General features: G+C 39.0%; 1 protein-coding gene across 1 annotated transcript in view; it reads right to left on the bottom strand.

Annotated features, from left to right (window-relative positions):
* The window catches only part of LOC137628397 (zinc finger protein on ecdysone puffs-like), a 92,250-nt gene that overhangs the window by 54,156 nt on the left and 20,326 nt on the right, over nucleotides 1–17,768 (bottom strand). The window contains exons 3-9 of the mRNA XM_068359547.1: nucleotides 6,966–7,048; nucleotides 6,762–6,803; nucleotides 6,549–6,626; nucleotides 3,410–3,511; nucleotides 1,450–1,581; nucleotides 1,121–1,216; nucleotides 768–840 (exon numbers count right to left, since the gene is read on the bottom strand). Of these exons, the coding sequence (XP_068215648.1) occupies nucleotides 768–840; nucleotides 1,121–1,216; nucleotides 1,450–1,581; nucleotides 3,410–3,511; nucleotides 6,549–6,626; nucleotides 6,762–6,803; nucleotides 6,966–7,048 (606 nt within the window). The remainder of the gene's footprint in view (nucleotides 1–767; nucleotides 841–1,120; nucleotides 1,217–1,449; nucleotides 1,582–3,409; nucleotides 3,512–6,548; nucleotides 6,627–6,761; nucleotides 6,804–6,965; nucleotides 7,049–17,768) is intronic.

Here is a 17,768-nt window from a genome sequence, read left to right as displayed (position 1 = left end):
CATCAAACTAAGAAGGCACGGCATGATAACCAAAGGAGTCCAACTCCTGCAAGACAATCCTACAGTCCACAACTCGCATTTCGCCCAGACAGGAGCGCACTCTTGTGACTATGAAATTCTTCTGCAAACCCCTCATTCTCCTGACCTGGCACCATCAGACTTTCTCCTCTTTCCAACCATGGTCATTTTTGATGAGAATACGTTTTCCAGAAGATGAGACAAAGATTTCCAAGGTGGAGCCATGGTTTGAAGCTCAACCTACCGACTTTTACAAACAAGGTCTCCAGAGTTGCTTAAAACAATGTGAAAAATGAATAACCCTGGGTGGTGCCTATATAAAGAAAGACTAATAACTGTTCCTAGTTTTGTCTGTCTATATCTGTCTATATCATAAATCTTAAACTGCTCAGTTCTTTCTATACTATTAAACTTTTTTTTTTTTTTTAATATTCATCTTCAATCTTAAATACCTTCATATACAGTATTACCTATACTTTTACTCATATTCTTTTCTTTATTTTACAGTCAATACATTTTGAGGACTCTATCAGAGCATGAGTGGGAATAAAAGTTCCAAAGTGCCACCTGTCACTGCAGCAAACCCTTCAATCACATCACAAACAAAACAGACGATAAATAAATGTTGGCTTAAAACACTTGTCTTTAAAATAGAATGATTTATGCCCTATAAACCAAATGATACTTGTGTACGAATGAAGAGGCATCAACATACTGGAAACCTTAATAAATCTTTGCGACATACTCACCTATGGCCTTCTTCATTGTAAGTCTCTCTTCACTTTTCTCCAATTTCCTCTGTTGCTCCTTTTCATAAGCATTCTATGAAGGAAATAACATTAGATTCAATCTCAAAACTTCAGCATACAATTAAAATTTCTACTGATAGCTAATTAACACAAATTTAGGAGAAATGCATAATTTTGACCTATCAAATGCTAAACAAACAATGCCATTTCTATATCACTAAACCTAAATTTCAGGTATCATATTTAGCATTTGTTCTCAACTATCGTTTTTAATTAAAAAAATTAGGAATCAATAATAATTACTAAGTGAACATGAAACAAAACAAGATCTAAAATAATTAAATAATTATTACCTTAAGATGTGTGAGGGAGAGCAAGTGATTTTCATATTTAAACCTGTCAAAAAATTCAATGTCACAGCACTTTTTGTTCACATAACTCACGACCATCTGGAAGTATAATTGGGAATGTTCTGTTAATAAAAAAAAAGCATCATATAGAGCAAAAGCAATAAAAAAACTACAAATCTGTGTTTGGTAATAGGAAATTTTATTTCATTTTTTGGAAAAAACTACATAGCATTTTCAAAAGAGAAATTTTTAATAATCAAGTCACATAAAAACTATTTTCATATTCAATATAAAAAAAAAACTAAAAAATATCCCATCCCAAATTACTCTACCTTATGTTCTGCAGACTTCTCATGTTTAATGGGATTATAGTTAATCTGGACCTGGCACACATCACAATACGGTCTATCTTCACTAGGGTTCTCTTTTACCCATTTCATGTCATAAAGACGATCAGATGCCAGCTGAAAGACAAAAAATATATTTCTTAACAAAATATACATAATCCATACCAAATACATCTACAAATCCTCTCAGGAAATCTTGCAGATTTCAGATAAATAATGAAATTATATCCAATCTTAAACATTACATGTGTAAAAAAATATAAAAATAGACCTATTATACTTACTAATCAACATCGGACTGCACACTTTTCAACAAAACCTTTTAGCAATAATTCTCAGCTGAAGTTCCTCATGGTTAAAAAATACCCTATTCTGTGACATACATACCTTCAAGTTTTTATGTGTAATAATCTTTTTTAGCTTTCTTCCATGTACTAAAACAGCCTCTTGAACATATTTTATCTATTAGCCTATGCTGATCTTTCAGTACAGTACTGTATTACAGAAGGTACCAAACTTACAAACATCGGGAGACAGAAACACAATACAATTCCTATGTTTGTATCCCAACAGTAACTTCTCTCTCTCTTCGGCCTCTCTAGTGACCTCAATCAAATCAATTTCTCTACACACGAATATAATCTGTCAAATCTAATATGATTGGGCAGATGAGATCCCCGATTTCCTTACCACGCAAATATTCAGCGGAACCAGTGGTCTTATCATGCCTCTTCACTCACACTGAAAGGTGACAAGTGGCAATTTCTCTCAAGGTTTCTGCTAGTAGATCCTTATTCTGGGCAGAATGATTCCAAAGAAAGCAAATGTGACAGCTAACAGGGTCCCAAGTTCTACCGCATGAAGCATAAGTCACTATAAAAGTAACATCACTCGTAACCTCGCTTAGGGTTAGCCGAATTATTGCATCCATCCTGGGTACAGGTAGTCGTCAACTTACGACAGAGATTGAGACAGACGTTTTGTATGTCGATTTCGACGTATGTCAAACTCAAAAAGTGAAGTTTCGTAGATTTATTATGATGCATTATGATTCGGCAATCATCTCGATCCTATTTTACCAATATTTTTTTACTGTTTATCATAATTTCATTTTCTTGTTTTATAGAATATCATACGCTCTATTAATGCATTTTTGTATTTTATTCTTCCCTTTCGGAAGCAATTTACCAATCAAGAATTACTCAATAAGTGAGTATTATTTCAATCACCACTAAATAATCCAGTGTCTTGCTCATAGCCCTGACTTAGAACCGAAGTAAGAGGTTGATTTTAGAAAAGTTCCCATTTTGTTTACCTTTGGTTATGACCAGCTGATCTGAAGGTCCCGCTACCGTATCGAAAGATAGTGTACATACAAATGGTGTATTTTTTATATAATTCCTTAATTTTATCAAAATATCTTCATGATGAATATTACATCAGTGCCCATATGTTACAGGAAATCACAGTTTTCATACAGTTTGTTTTAGCCATTATTATTAGTTATCATGTGAAATCATTCTTGCTCTTTTTTCTGTGATTGTGTGTGCGCGCTCACGCGCATACGGGTAGTTAATTTTTAAAGCTTCATACAGTATCTAATTTTTGGTTTATTATTAAGCCTTTATATTTCATTAGACATTATTGTTTAATTGTGTTTTATTGAAGCATGTTTATATTCTATTCTTCAATTTCTTGAGAATTTCAATAATCAACAATTACTTTTGATTGGAATCAGCTGATCTCAAGGTCAAGCTACTGTATTGCGATTATGCGCACATACAGTACGAATAACACAACGTTATATATTTCCTTAACTTATTCAAAATCTCTTCATAATTAATATCACATCAGTGCCAATATGTTTTGGGATAACAAATACTTTATAAAGGGTGAGAAGAACATACCAATCAACAGACATGAAACACAGGAAGTTATGGCCTACCTTTGACTCTGCTTTCAGAAGCTGAATTACGGAAGCAGTTTTTGCTCGATACATCTTTGCAAGAACTTGATGTAGTTTCCCATGTATGTGATTGTAGAATGTCTGAAATTATATGCATAAATGAGAATGACTTAACTTTAATAACCATGACAATGATATACTATCCCATATTATATACTGCAATAAGTGTCAAATGCTGGCTACAAAATACAGTAGTTGTTTAGTTTGAAGTCTTCATAGCACATTATAAGACTATAAAGAGGCAAGGAACTGATACCTGAAAGAAGTAAAAGACACAAAGTAACATCTCACCATTACAAATCTTCAACATCTTAATCCAAAATGCTTGACTGATATATCTGAGGCCAAAGTATAAATTTTTCCTACCTTTACTTACATAATTCTAAGTACAACATGAAAAATTTGGAAGTAATTTGTATTTTTCCTAACTATACAAACCTGACCTCTTTACTATGGATATGTTTTATCAGCACAGATAGAATCCAGCCATAATCTTTTACGATAGGTGTCAACGACCATCCACTAGTTAGTGGGGGATGGGGGTAGACAGGCCACACAGTGATTTTCCTGTTTGCTATAGCCTCAGGGGCTAGAGTTAGTGAAATAGTGGCCCTATCCAGAGATGAGGGCCATATTCAGTTTACAGAAGCGGGAGAACTGAATCTTTCCTGATCCAACATTTCTCGTTAAGAATGAGCTACCCACTAAGAGGTTGGGCCCCTGGAGAATCTGCCCTCTGAAGGAAGATGTCTCGCTGTGTCCAGTTGAGTGTCTAAAGGTCTATCTTCGAAGAACTTCAGACTTCAGGGGAGGACAGCTCTTTAAAGGAGAAACATCAGGATCAAACCTATCCCTAAAACAACTGAGGGCGAAGATCACCTATTTTATTCGCAGAGCGGATCCTGACAGTACACCTGCAGGTCATGATCCAAGGAAAATAGCTTCATCACTGAACTTTTTTCAGTATATGGATTTTGAGCGTCCTTGCTCATACACTGGATGGAAGTCATCCAGAGTACTCTACAAGCATTATGCAAAGCAAGTGCAGGAACTTAAGCGATTCGTGGTGGCGGCAGGTAGTGTGCTAAAACCTGTCGTCTAGTGCTGCGATGAACAGTGAATTGATTGGGACCATCAATCTAACGGGTGAAGGTATTGACACCTCTTAGTGCAATACTTTGATGTGAGTGTCTCCAAGGGGACACTAAGGACTGTTCTAATTAGATAAGGTGAAGAAACATATATATAACACTAGTGTTGTGTGTACTTACACAGTGTGAATAGACATTCAACATTATGAAAATTCATATTAGAAAATTTATCAAATTTTCAAATTACTGTGGCATTAATTAAGCTTTCCCTTTCAGACGAAAACAAGAATTTTCTATGTTTTGTTTGCTTGTTATGTTTCTAATTATATATACTAGCATATATATTGTACCTGTTATTTCATGTTGGTCATTTCTTGCCAATAAATTATCAATAGGTATTTGCGTATTATTTCGCCCTACCATTGAATTTTAATAAAATATATCAGAGTTTACTTACCCTTCAATAAAATTGCATATATTTAATTATGAACAAAATCAATAAAACTGCATTTATTCAATTATGAACAAAATCAATAAAACTGCATACAGTATATTTAATTATGAACAAAAAGTATAGCTATACCCTTGTTCTGACAAATGTATATATACAGCAGGGTCCCGAATTACGCGAGAATTTGGTCGATAAACGGCCCCACATAATGGAAAATTGCATATTTCAAAACACATAACAGGAATAATTCCATTAGGGCCATGGCAAACAGTAACTTGCCTATTCAAATGCATTTACCAATTATTTTCATTCCTTTCTATGTACTTATACTGTATTTTGTCTGATATTAAATTGTTCTTATAAATAGATAAAACATTCAAAATGTTTTAAAGTTTTAATAACTTTACTTTCATCTTTGATCATAGCGAAGAAACGCTTTTACACATCTGTGTTTTCTGTGTTTAGGTTAGATTTTGCAGCATTGATTACATGATGATTTTTTTATTACTAACATTGTTTTACTTAATTTTTCTTAGAACCTCTATATAAATGAATGCGATTTATATTATGATTTTCCTAAACATGCCGCCTAAAACGGAAACCTTCCGTTTGTTCACTGTACGCTCCATCGTTGATCATAATGAACAAACGAACACATTAAAACAAGTGATCAAGGTGATAACTAATAATATTAAGAGCTTTCAGTAAATATTATGTTATTACATATATTTTACTTACCGTATCCATATAAACTCCTATATACGTAGCAAGACAGCATAACCATTTTGTTTGCGTTTATGCAACAATAGCAACTGCCGCTAAACTGTTAGGAAGGATAGTTGTCCATTCCATATCCAAAATAATTTTCATAACTTCAGTTATAAGTCAGTTTGATTTTATATCAACTAGTACCAACCTCAATAATGGAACCATATGTAAAAAAAAGAGAGGAGGGTACTAGACTGGTTTTTAAAGTCATCGAACAATTGGGTCACCACTATAACGTTCGATGTGACAGAGATGTTGCGAGATTAGAGAAAGTAAGGATAATTTGAATTATGATTGATTTTTAATAGCAATGCATACACCTATCCCTCTGATGTACTAAACCACCTTGTTAACCTTTCAATGGCCATTCCATTATGTACGGAATGTCAGGAGGCCTGAGAACTTCAAATCAATCAATCAATGTGCGGAAATATCGCCTATATTAAAGGACAATGGCTTACATTTTGTGTAGGAACAAGTACATACCTATTCTAAATAAACTACAGTAAGCAAAATCTGAAACACTACTGAGTAAAAAAGAAAGTAGCCTCCATAAAAAAATAACACTTAGTAGTTATAGGGGTAATGTGACTTTTATGATTGCTGGTACGACCACAGCAGCTAAACTAAATGGCCTTCATTGTCAATGTATTGTACTTTGAAGGAAACCGAAACAAAAAATAACAATCCTTACAAAACCCTTCCTTGAACATATAAAACTCCAATCCTAAATTCAACTACAGTAAGTCTCAGCATCCTGATCTACAAATATATATTGAAACCTTTGTAGGCTCCTTGAAATACATACCCTTACAGTTAGGAATTTACCCTTTTTACAAATATGACACTTCAGAGCTTCTTGAGGAATATCTGTCCTTTGTTCTTCCTGAAATAACAAAAACTAAATATTAGCATTGCCAAACTTTATAAATTTAAAAGACTAAAATTTTAGCAATAACAAGTGACTGAATTGAAGGAAAACTCAAATGCATGATATGTAGACAATAACAAGACAACTTACCTTATTTTTCCCATCAAGGTCTTTAGGTTTTCTAATCTCAAGCTGCAAAAGAAAAACAAAAACGTTAGGAGGATAACAAGAAATGATGAGCAGAACTAATAATCATATAGTTCAGTGATAAGACAAAATTCCAGTGTACAAGTTTTAAATTAAGCTTTTCAGATAGAGCAATCACCTTTTAGAGATTTCTAATAAGCAACATACCTTATGATCATTCATAGTAACAAACTTCTCCTCTATAAGCTTGTCAACAGTTTCTTGGCTCTCAAAATGAACAAATGCAATTCCTGTAAAAAAAAAATAGAAACATGTATAAATGATAGGCACTTAAAAATATACAAGCAATGAATCAGAGAACAGATAAAAAATTATCTTTTTCAAACCTAGTGTTCTACATTAATTTTAACAGAAGACAAATAATGTATAAATGATTCTGTATTAGAGAGAGAGCCACGTTTTATTGTCATATCTGTAAGTCAACACTTTCCATTGGATTATCATCCTCACTATTCTTACTACCGTATTAACATTATAATCAGTACCATTATAGCATTATTAAAAATAGTTACTAGATCCTCTTTCAAGGCAGTATCATTACATTTATGGACAATCCTGCTAAATAATGTACTGTACAGTACAATGCTTTTACAATGTCCATCATCTTTCTCTCCTCAGGTTGAAAGTCATTTCAAAAGTTCATCAATGTTCAGGAAAGAAATATACATATCAGCATCATTAGGTTCTATTTGCTCCAACATAAAAACATATCTGCCATAGTCTATTTCATATATCCAAGCAGAATTCCAGTAGCATGAATTGAATTACCATTGCCTGACAATGGCAGCCTGTGAATCTCTTATCTTTTGCTTAAAGTCATTGGATTCCTGTAAAAATTATCACTCTTCCATTGGTCAGCACTGTTGACAACATGTTTGTTGCCATTTATTGGGTACTGGGGGTTATGGAGTGACTGCCCCACCAATTATGATGACAGGTTAACTACTTAAGAGAGAAGAAGTGGGTGCCTGTGATCAGCCTGACTTGCACTTCTCATAATGATAGTTAGGAATTCTATATCTCTGCATGTTTATGGTTAGTTTCAATTTCTGTAAATTGATGGTCCTCTTCCTACATTCATACTACTTACATTACAGTATTTCAAACTTAGATTTGAATTAATTACCAGTATCATCATCAACACCATCTACTACGCCTATGGACTTAAAGGACCTCAGTTAGATTTGGCCAGTCATCTCTATCTTTAGTTTTAAATCAATACTTCACCATTTTTTTTTTGTACAGTAAACTGTTAAAAAAAGGGCTTGAGCACCAAATCATTTGGTGAGGGATTGGCACTCAAAGAATTAATACAAGTATGAATTCTGTGTGGCTTGAATTTGGATATGATATCACAATGTATGGCCAATTAAAAGTTATGGGTTCTATGTCTTTTCCATCATCCCTCTCATAGGAAGGATGGGGGTATATATTTTTCTTTTTTCTTATTTGATATGGAAGCTTACATGCATCAGTGTCAAATACAGCAAATACGCCACCATCACTGCACTGCATGAGAAGTGAATGAAAAAAGAGAGGGGTCCAGACACTAAGTCTCTTCCGAGCCTAACATCGGGACCACTATCTTCGATGCTTCCGGCCCTGTAAGAAGCTACTGTCAAACCAAACAAAAAAGGCATGTGAGAAAAGCTCTTATCTTATTGCATGGATTCTTATGTTTTTAAGGCTACTGAAGTAGATTTTAATATTTATATAGCACACGGACATATTTTCCCCAAAAAATCATTATTTATAAAGGGAACTGATACATATTTTTCAAGATTATACTGTTAGTAAAGAACACTAACACACATTTTCTCATTGCAGATCAGTGGTAAACCATGCTGCTCACAAAAGGTCTCCGCGTAAACGGAGTACGTCTAGCTCTAAAATTTTCAAATGAATAAGTTGATGAAGATCTTTAAGGAGTGATTGTTGGGCACTACCAAGGAACACTGGTGACATCACTGTGGTGAAACCCAGAAAAGTGTCTATCAAACAACTTTAAAACATGTTCAGGGTGGTAAAAGGATAAACCCTCAGATCAAAACATCACACTGACCATGGACACTAGTTATACTGTACTGGAAAACTGTGGATCACTGATTGGAAGAAATCTAAGGTTCCCCCAGGCCAATCTAGCCAGAAGAGGGATTGTTGGATATATGAATTTATCAAAATATATTCCTCTATTTTACTCGATCAATACACTGCCAATCAAGTTACACCCTGCAAGGCATGATGAAGGTGGTGGGATAGAAGAAAATTTGAGACAAAAGAAGGCACTACAGTATATCATTAGAAGTGGTGATTTTCATTTAATAACACAAAGTTAAGCAGAGGTAAAAAAGAATCTACCTCTGCAAGTAACAGTGACAAGGACAATAGAATTAAAATCCAACATGACATTCAAGAAGCTAAAACTCAAGTTTCTTTTGCGAGACCAAAGGGTCCTCGGGGCGGGACTTAGAGAGGCAATAACAATGCAAGTGAATAAGAGAATAAACTAATGTGGATAAACAATCAATGATAAGAAACTCCTTACAACACTAAGTGCAAGAGATGTCATAGCGAAGATCTGAAATGTCACGCTGCCTGCTAGGAGGCATTGTAGTATAACTGAGAACGAGCCTATCTAAAGGTGTAGGAGCAAGAGAACAAGGAGGCATATCCAATTGCTTTCTCAGAACTAGTCACCTAAATTAGTAAGGTGAAAAATGCCAGTGACAGTAGAGATTCACTCATTTACAAACTTGCTGACTTGACTATGCTTTAAGAGCAGAGGCTAGAACAGCTTGTTGTTGAACGAGCTAATGTTCATTCTACTTGACTTGACTCTAAGGACCAGCTGCTTTTTCACATTCTAAAGCTACAAGCTCCTCACAAAAAGTGAGATGTTCTGCTGGATTTTTTAAAATTATGTAGGCTCAATCATCTTACAAGCATCCAAGTATAGTGAAGTCATTCATCTGGTAAAAGCTGCCAAAATAATAAGACAAGACATGCTCCATCATAAATCAAAATTTCATCTGCAACTTCTATGACACAGACCTACAACAGGATATACCACTATAACTACGGCAATTTGTATACATGATAGAACATGGTGCAGACATTAAGTCCCAAATCCAGCATAGAACATCAAAATCTGATTTTTCTATACCACATCTCCTACAACTGCTTTGCAAAATACAAGGAGCGGATGTCCACAGGTATTCCAAGGACCATGAAACATCTTTATCAGTCTACATGGGCCTGTATGTATTTGCAAAGATGAGGAATAAACAAGTCAATGAAATGCTCCATGAGAATAGGTTCATCATATCCTATAAATATCAGCACAGTTATAGAGAAGCAGTTGTTGCACAGAATGCTGAAGATGGAGTAATCTGTCCCCCAGTGTTGAGTAAGTAGTTGTTCACAACTGCAGCATTGGACAAAATGTTATTTTCCTTAGTAAAATAAATTTTTGAATATACTTACCCGATGATCATATAGCTGCATCCCTGCTGCACGACAGAAAAAATCTACGGGCGGAATACGCCAGCGATCGCTATACAGGTGGGGGTGTACATCAACAGCGCCATCTGTCAAGTAGGTACTCAAGTACTCGATGTCAACAAAGAACCAATTTTCTCCTCTGTCCCACTGGTTCTCTATTGGGGAGGAAGGGTGGGTCCTTTAATTTATGATCATCGGGTAAGTATATTCAAAAATTTATTTTACTAAGGAAAATAACATTTTTCAATATCAAACTTACCCGATGATCATATAGCTGATTCACACCCAGGGGGGTGGGTAGAGACCAGCATTACAAGTTGACATTATGAGCTAAGTATTCCGTATTTCATTTTAGCAGTTATTCAAAATAACAAGCATAAAATAAATAAGTACCTGGTAAGGAAGACGACTTGAACAATTACTCTGCCTTTTTAAGTACGTCTTCCTTACTGAGCCTCGCGATCCTCATAGGATGCTGAACGACTCCTAGGAGCTGAAGTATGAAGGGTTGCAACCCATACTAAAGGTCCTCATCAAAACCTCTAATCTAGGCGCTTCTCAAGAAATGATTTTGACCACCCGCCAAATCAAGTAGGATGCGAAAGGCTTCTTAGCCTTCCGGACAACCCAAAAATATTTCAAGAAAAAGATTAAAAAGGTTCTGGAATTAGGGAATTGTAGTGGTGGAGCCCCCACCACTACTGCACTCGTTGCTACGAATGGTCCCAGAGTGTAGCAGTTCTCGTAAAGAGACTGGACATTCTTAAGATAAAAGACGCGAACACTGATTTGCTTTTCCAATAGGTTGCGTCGAATATATTTTGCAGAGATCTATTTTGTTTAAAGGCCACGGAAGTTGTGACAGCTCTAACTTCGTGTGTCCTTACCTTCAGCCAAGCTTGGTCTTCCTCATTCAGAAGGGAATGAGCTTCTCGTATTAACAGTCTGATAAAATGGGATAAAGAATTCTCTGACATAGGCAAAGATGGATTCTTAACTGAACACCATAAAGCTTCAGACGGGCCTCGTAAAGGTTTTAAAATAGAACTTAAGAGCTCTTACAGGACATAATACTCTTTCTAGTTCATTTCCAACCATACGATAAGTTTGGAATATCGAACGATATTGGTCAAGGCCGAGAAGGCAGCTCGTGTTTGGCTAGAAAACCAAGATGTAGAACATGTAGCCGTTTCGGATGAGAATCCGATGTTCTTGCTGAAGGCATGAATCTCACTGACTCTTTTAGCTGTGGTTAAGCATATCAGGAAAAGAGTCTTAAAGGTGAGATCTTTCAGGGAGGCTGATTGAAGTGGTTCGAACCTGTCTGACATAAGGAATCTTAGAACCATGTCTAAATTCCAACCAGGTGTAACCGAACGACGCTCCTTCGTGGTCTCAAAAGACTTAAGGAGGTCCTGTAGATCTTTATTGTTGGAAAGATCTAAGCCTCTGTGACGGAAGACTGATGCCAACATGCTTCTGCAACCCTTGATAGTGGGAGCTGAAAGAGATCGCTCTTTCCTCAGATATAAGAGGAAGTCAGCTATTTGAGTTACAGAGGTACTGGTCGAGGATACGGATACTGACTTGCACCAGTTTCGGAAGATTTCCCACTTCGATTGGTAGACTCTAAGGGTGGATGTTCTCCTTGCTCTAGCAATCGCTCTGGTTGCCTCCTTCGAAAAACCTCTAGTTCTCGAGAGTCTTTCGATATTCTGAAGGCAGTCAGACGAAGAGCGTGGAGGCCTTGGAGTACCTTCTTTACGCGTGGCCGACGTAGCAGGTCCACCCTTAGGGGAAGTGTTCTGGGAACGTCTACTAGCCATCGAAGTACCTCGGTAAGTTATTCTCTCGCGGGCCAGAGGGAAGCAACTAGCGTCAACTTTGTCCCTTCGTGAGAGGCGAACTTCTGCAGTACCTTGTTGACAATCTAGAACGGAGGGAATGCATATAGATCTAGATGAGACCAATCTAGTAGAAAGGCATCTATAAGAACTACTGCTGGGTCCGGGATAGGTGAGCAAAGTATTGAGAGCCTCTTGGACATCGAGGTTGCGAAGAGATCTATGGTTGGCTGGCCCCAGGTGACCCAAAGTCTCTTGCATACATCCTTGTGGAGGGTCCAATATGTTGGAATTATTGTCCCTTCCTACTGAGACAATCTGCTAAGACATTCAAGTTGCCTTGGATGAAACTCGTTACTAGTGAAAAGTCTAGACCTGTTGAACAGGAGAGGAGGTCACTTGCGAACTCGTACCATGTCAGAGAGTAGGTCCCTCCTTGCTAGGAGATGTACATCAAAGCAGGGAGTTGACCGTGTTCACCTCCACCACTTTGCCTTGAAGGAGAGACCTGAAGCTTTTCCAGGTCAGACGTACTGCCAGAAGCTTCTTGCAGTTGAAATGCATTGTCCTTTGACTCGAGTTCCATAATCCCGAACATTCCCTACCGCCTAAGGTCGCACCCCAGCCTACGTCCGATGCGTCTGAGAAGAGAACGTGGTTGGGAGTCTGAACAGTCAGGGGAAGACCCTTTCAAAGGTTGATAAAGTCCTTTCATCAAATCAGACCAGACTTATCTTTCCGGAAACCGGGATCGAGACCGCTTCTAGCGTCTTGTCCTTTCCAGTGAAGAGCTAGATGATACCGAAGAGGACGGAGGTGTAGTCTTCCAAGTGACACCAATTGAACCACGGATGACAGTGTCCTAACCAGACTCATCCACAGCCTGACAGGGCCGTGTTCCTTCTTCAGCATCTTCTGGATGGATAGCAGGGCTGGGGGTTGATCGTCTTGTTCAGCCATGTCCCCATCAGAGGGTTCCTCATCCGAAACTGATGAGGAAACGGCAACGGAGTGGGCAACGTCTGACTCGCTGAATCCGGTCGCACTGGTGGATGCGTGACGGAGCCGGACACAAGATCATGGTACTGCTGCACAGTCTGTGAACTGTCAACCATGGGGACGCGAGGAAGTACAGCGACAACCCGAAACTGTCTAGACTGTCTGGGTTGTGCAGACAACCCCCTATCGGGTTGCTGAGGTTGCCGCACTGCGTCACAACAAGTCACCTCTGCTGGTTGTTGAACGTCTTCCTAGTGACACACTGAACGTCCACAACCACCTCCGAGAGTCGCTTAACGTCAACGTGCGACTGGCAACCCACACTGGGTCGCACCGGTGGAGGAACCATCTCAACTGGCGGACGTGAGTAGGATACCTCAGCGTCAACAGGGCGTACAACCAACCGGTAGGAAGGTTGTTGGCTAGAAGGTTCTTCTCCGTAAAAAATCCTCTAACAAGGACTAAGCTTGGACTGCATGTCTTGCAACAAAGCCCATTAGGGTCTATGGGAGCAGGTGTGGCAACAGACGGGATTAGCGACTGAAGCGGAACCATTTACCATCCCTGGAAGCATGTTATGCTTTAATTAAAGTCCATAGGAGGCTAAGCAGCTTAAGGCTCCTCTCCAAATGACAGAGTCCTCAAGGGAATATCAGAAGGAGGGAGAACAGCACTTTCTCATCTACAGGAACCATGTCCGAGAAAAGCTAGGTTATCTCAGTGAGGGTTTCACTGGTGCATAAGCAGCAGACCAGAAGGCAACGTTATGTAACTGCTTGACAGTCTGTGAACTGTCAAAAACTGAACTGTCAACCACAACAGGTGCGTGAGGACATACAGCACTGGTGCATAGTAGCAGGCCAGAAGGCAACGTCATGTAACTGCTTGACAGTCTGTGAGCTGGCAACAACCAAAGCTGAGTGGGGAAGCCTCAACTCCTGACTGACTAGTCTGCTGCGGGCGAGTGGCGGTAACCACAGTGGGTTGCGGAGGCTGACACACCGTGTCAAAACACGGCAGCTTGTGGTAGCACACGCACGGCAACGGAGTGCTCCGTGTGTCTGTGGGAGTCAGCATGCGTCTGGCAGGGTCGACTGCGCATGGGTGGAGGAGCTCTCACAACAAGAGTGTGGGAGCAGGCAGCCATGCTGGGCGCACAACCGTGGCAGGCTGTAGGCCAACGGGTGCATCGTCAACCTTCTCCGCAGTCGGAGTGTGGGAGCAGGCAACAACCAAAGCGGAGTGGTGGTGCGTGGTGGGGACTGCCGTGGGTTGCGGAAACTAACGCATCGCGTCAAAACACGGCAGCTTGACTCCACCTTCCCACTGCTGATGCGGTAGCTCACGCATGTTAACGGAGGGAGCCGCACATCGGCTAACGTTAACATGCGTCTGGCAGGGTCGATCGCGCATCGGAGGTGGAGCTCTCCGCAGCCGGAGTGTGGGAGCAGGCAGCCTCAGCGTGAGCTGGGCGCACAACCGTGGCAGGTTGTAGGCTAACGAGAGCAGTGTAAACCTTCTCCGCACGAAACTCCTGCATAACCGCAGCTAACTGAGTCTGCATAGACTGCAGTAAAGACCACTAGGGTCTACAAAAGACGGCAACAAACGGAGCTACTGTCCGTTGTGACTGAGGGTCTAAAACAGCTGGTGCGGCAACAGACGGAGTTACTGCCTGTTGCGGTACCACCTTGCCTCTCTTGGGAGGTGTGCAGTCGTCGGATGACTGCAGCGAGTCCGAACTGACCCAGTGGCTACACCTAGGCCGTTGGACTTGCGCGGAAGGGACCGACTTGCACTTAAAAAGCTGCAAGATCTGGTCCATGGTTTCTACGAGAAACCTCTTCCGCAGACGAGGAATAAATGGGCTCTCTCGTCTTTGTGTGGGTGGGGCGATCACGTCGGCAACGTATGTAGATACACCCGAAACCACGGAGGGAAACGTCTGTTCGTCGATCAAGGCCTGTGGAACCCATAAGTCGTTCGACATTACTTCTCCCCTGGGCTTGGGAGCTTGTAAGAGGTCCCGGACTAGGTGAACAACTGGCACGAACAGACGAACCCTCGAACGCAACACTGTAACACTTTGCGCATATCACTTTATCACTTTTGATTTTCTGTTTGCACTTATTTCACTGAAATCGAAACTTTAACTGATTTCTACCTGAAACACGCAATCCTATCCTTCATTAAAAGGTAGTAATTGCGAAAAAAGTTTACAATGCAACAGAAAAACATAATTAAAGATAAAGAATTCAGTGGCTGGAAAAGAGACTAAACACTAGATCAAATAAACTACGTTTAAAATCTCTCACCGCATAAAGCCTGGGAACAAGAATAAAACTCTAGAAACGTTTTACCTTCTTCCCCTACAGCGACTAGGGAGAAGAGTAAAAAACGAGAACAACGTTACCCGCTTGAACGAAACGTTTATTCTCCTCTCTCTCCCTCCGTCTCTATCTCTCTCTCTCTTCTCTCTTGACTTAGAACCTGAGAGAAGAGCCCAATATATATCGTTAAAACATATTATTTGCTAAAGGAAAAAACTGAAAGGTTTCCCAAATAAAAAGTTCCTTTATTTAGAATTTAAACCATTTAAGCTAAGAAAGAATGAACGAAACGCTAGAATCGGTTTACTCTTACTGCAACGTGAAACCGTGAAATACTCTCTCTCTATCGTAACGATAGAGCGCATGTTGAACGTTCTGAACGTCAACAACTGCGGAGACTAAACTAAACGTTAGTTCATCTTTGAAAACAGTACGAGACTATCAAAGAAATTCTTTCATAAAACATTAAAATTAAAAAAGTATTAAATTCTTAAAAGGTAAATACGATATGACGGGCTCAATGTTAATTAACTTCGGTTCCAAGTAAGGACCGCCTACTATTAGGAAAGGTCGCATATAAACAAACATAAAAATTAATTTTTATAAGTTTATAATAAATGGAAAGTTAATCGAAGAGGCCTATAAAGGCGGAGAGATATAAAATAAATAGATCTATAACTTGTTAAGCAAAATTACCAAAAACCTAAACACACTTCCGTCTAAGGGAAGGGTCGGCCATTTAAAAGTGAAAGAGAGTCCATACTCTCTTCGTCACCAACACTTCCGTCTAAGGGAAGGGTCGGCCATTTAAAAGTGAAAGAGAGTCCATACTCTCTTCGTCACCATAATTAAATCTATCCAAAACGAGTTCAAGTTTTGAAATGAAGATAAAACCCCTGCATAGCGAAAGCTCAAAACTGGAATAGTGTACTTCACCAAATCGTTGTGAAAACAAATCCAGTTAGGGACGGCGTATTTAGTAGGTCTTGCCTGTGGCACGACAGAGGGAAAATTGGTTCTTTGTTGACATCGAGTACTTGAGTACCTACTTGACAGATGGCGCTGTTGATGTACACCCCCACCTGTATAGCGATCGCTGGCGTATTCCGCCCGTAGATTTTTTCTGTCGGGCAGCAGGGATGCAGCTATATAATCATCGGGTAAGTTTGATATTGAAAAATACATCATAATCCAACTACAATCACAGTTCAAACATAATTCCAAGCTACAAGTGTCCATTTTCTAACACCCGAGCACTGAAAATACTGGTGATGAATGCAAACCTCTCAAACTGGAGTCAGAAATTATGAGAATAAAAAGAGTTCCTGAGCTTCCAGAAGCATATACAGTAATGGCTCACAACACAAAATAAATTGGTTCCGTAGTGGCTTTCGTATCGTCATTTTTTCGTGTTGTGAATTGCCTTTTACATGTCAATAGCCTAAGTCATTCCAGACTCTATAAAAACATCACATTAAATTATTATAAAAAGGATACACTCCACATTACAGTACTCAACGAGTGACTACAATTATTTGCATCATTCAGTAATAACTTGACCATTGGTTACCTGCAAAAGAAATGTATACATTAGAGAAAACAATAAAAATACATTAAAAAAAATGTGGAACCTTACCTTTGGAGTGAGGCGATGTCCGAGAGCGAAGTGGCGGGGCGGTAGAGGAGGATGATTAACGGTGGAAAATGTTAACAAGTGGCAGAAAATGTAACCACTCAACTTTACAAAAGATTAATAAATGACAGAAAACATTGGCACAATTTCAGGAAAAACATTAACAAACGGCCGGAAATATTAACACTTAACATTACGATAAACTTAAAATTTAATTTTTTTTTTTTATTATTTCTTCCTTCTACTTCAGGATCATTTCTATCGCAGATGGATTTTGGCCATATTCCTTCGCGATCACGCTTAACCGCATGCCAGCCTTGTATTTCTTGATTATTTCCATCTTCGTCTCCATTGAAAGCCTCATCCTCTTCTTTCCCTGAACATCAGCAACTTTCTTGGGACCCATGGCTAATAACGTAACATAATATCACACACGATACAGTACAATAGTTACGAAAGCAAAATCACAAACACTAAGTCAATTCGTACGATACCACTGGCGAAACGAAAAGAAATAGGAATGTCAATGCGTAGATGCATGAAGGGATACAGTACAGTAGATGCTAACCAATAGGAGAGCAGGATCTTATGGTAGTAACTAGCATCTGAGTAGGGAGATAACAAAAGGGAACGCAGGAGGATG

This window comes from Palaemon carinicauda, chromosome 36, assembly GCF_036898095.1.
Source record: "Palaemon carinicauda isolate YSFRI2023 chromosome 36, ASM3689809v2, whole genome shotgun sequence".
Classification (NCBI taxonomy): domain Eukaryota; kingdom Metazoa; phylum Arthropoda; class Malacostraca; order Decapoda; family Palaemonidae; genus Palaemon; species Palaemon carinicauda.
Note: the sequence above shows the minus strand (reverse complement) of the source record. Positions and strands in the feature narration are given on the sequence as shown.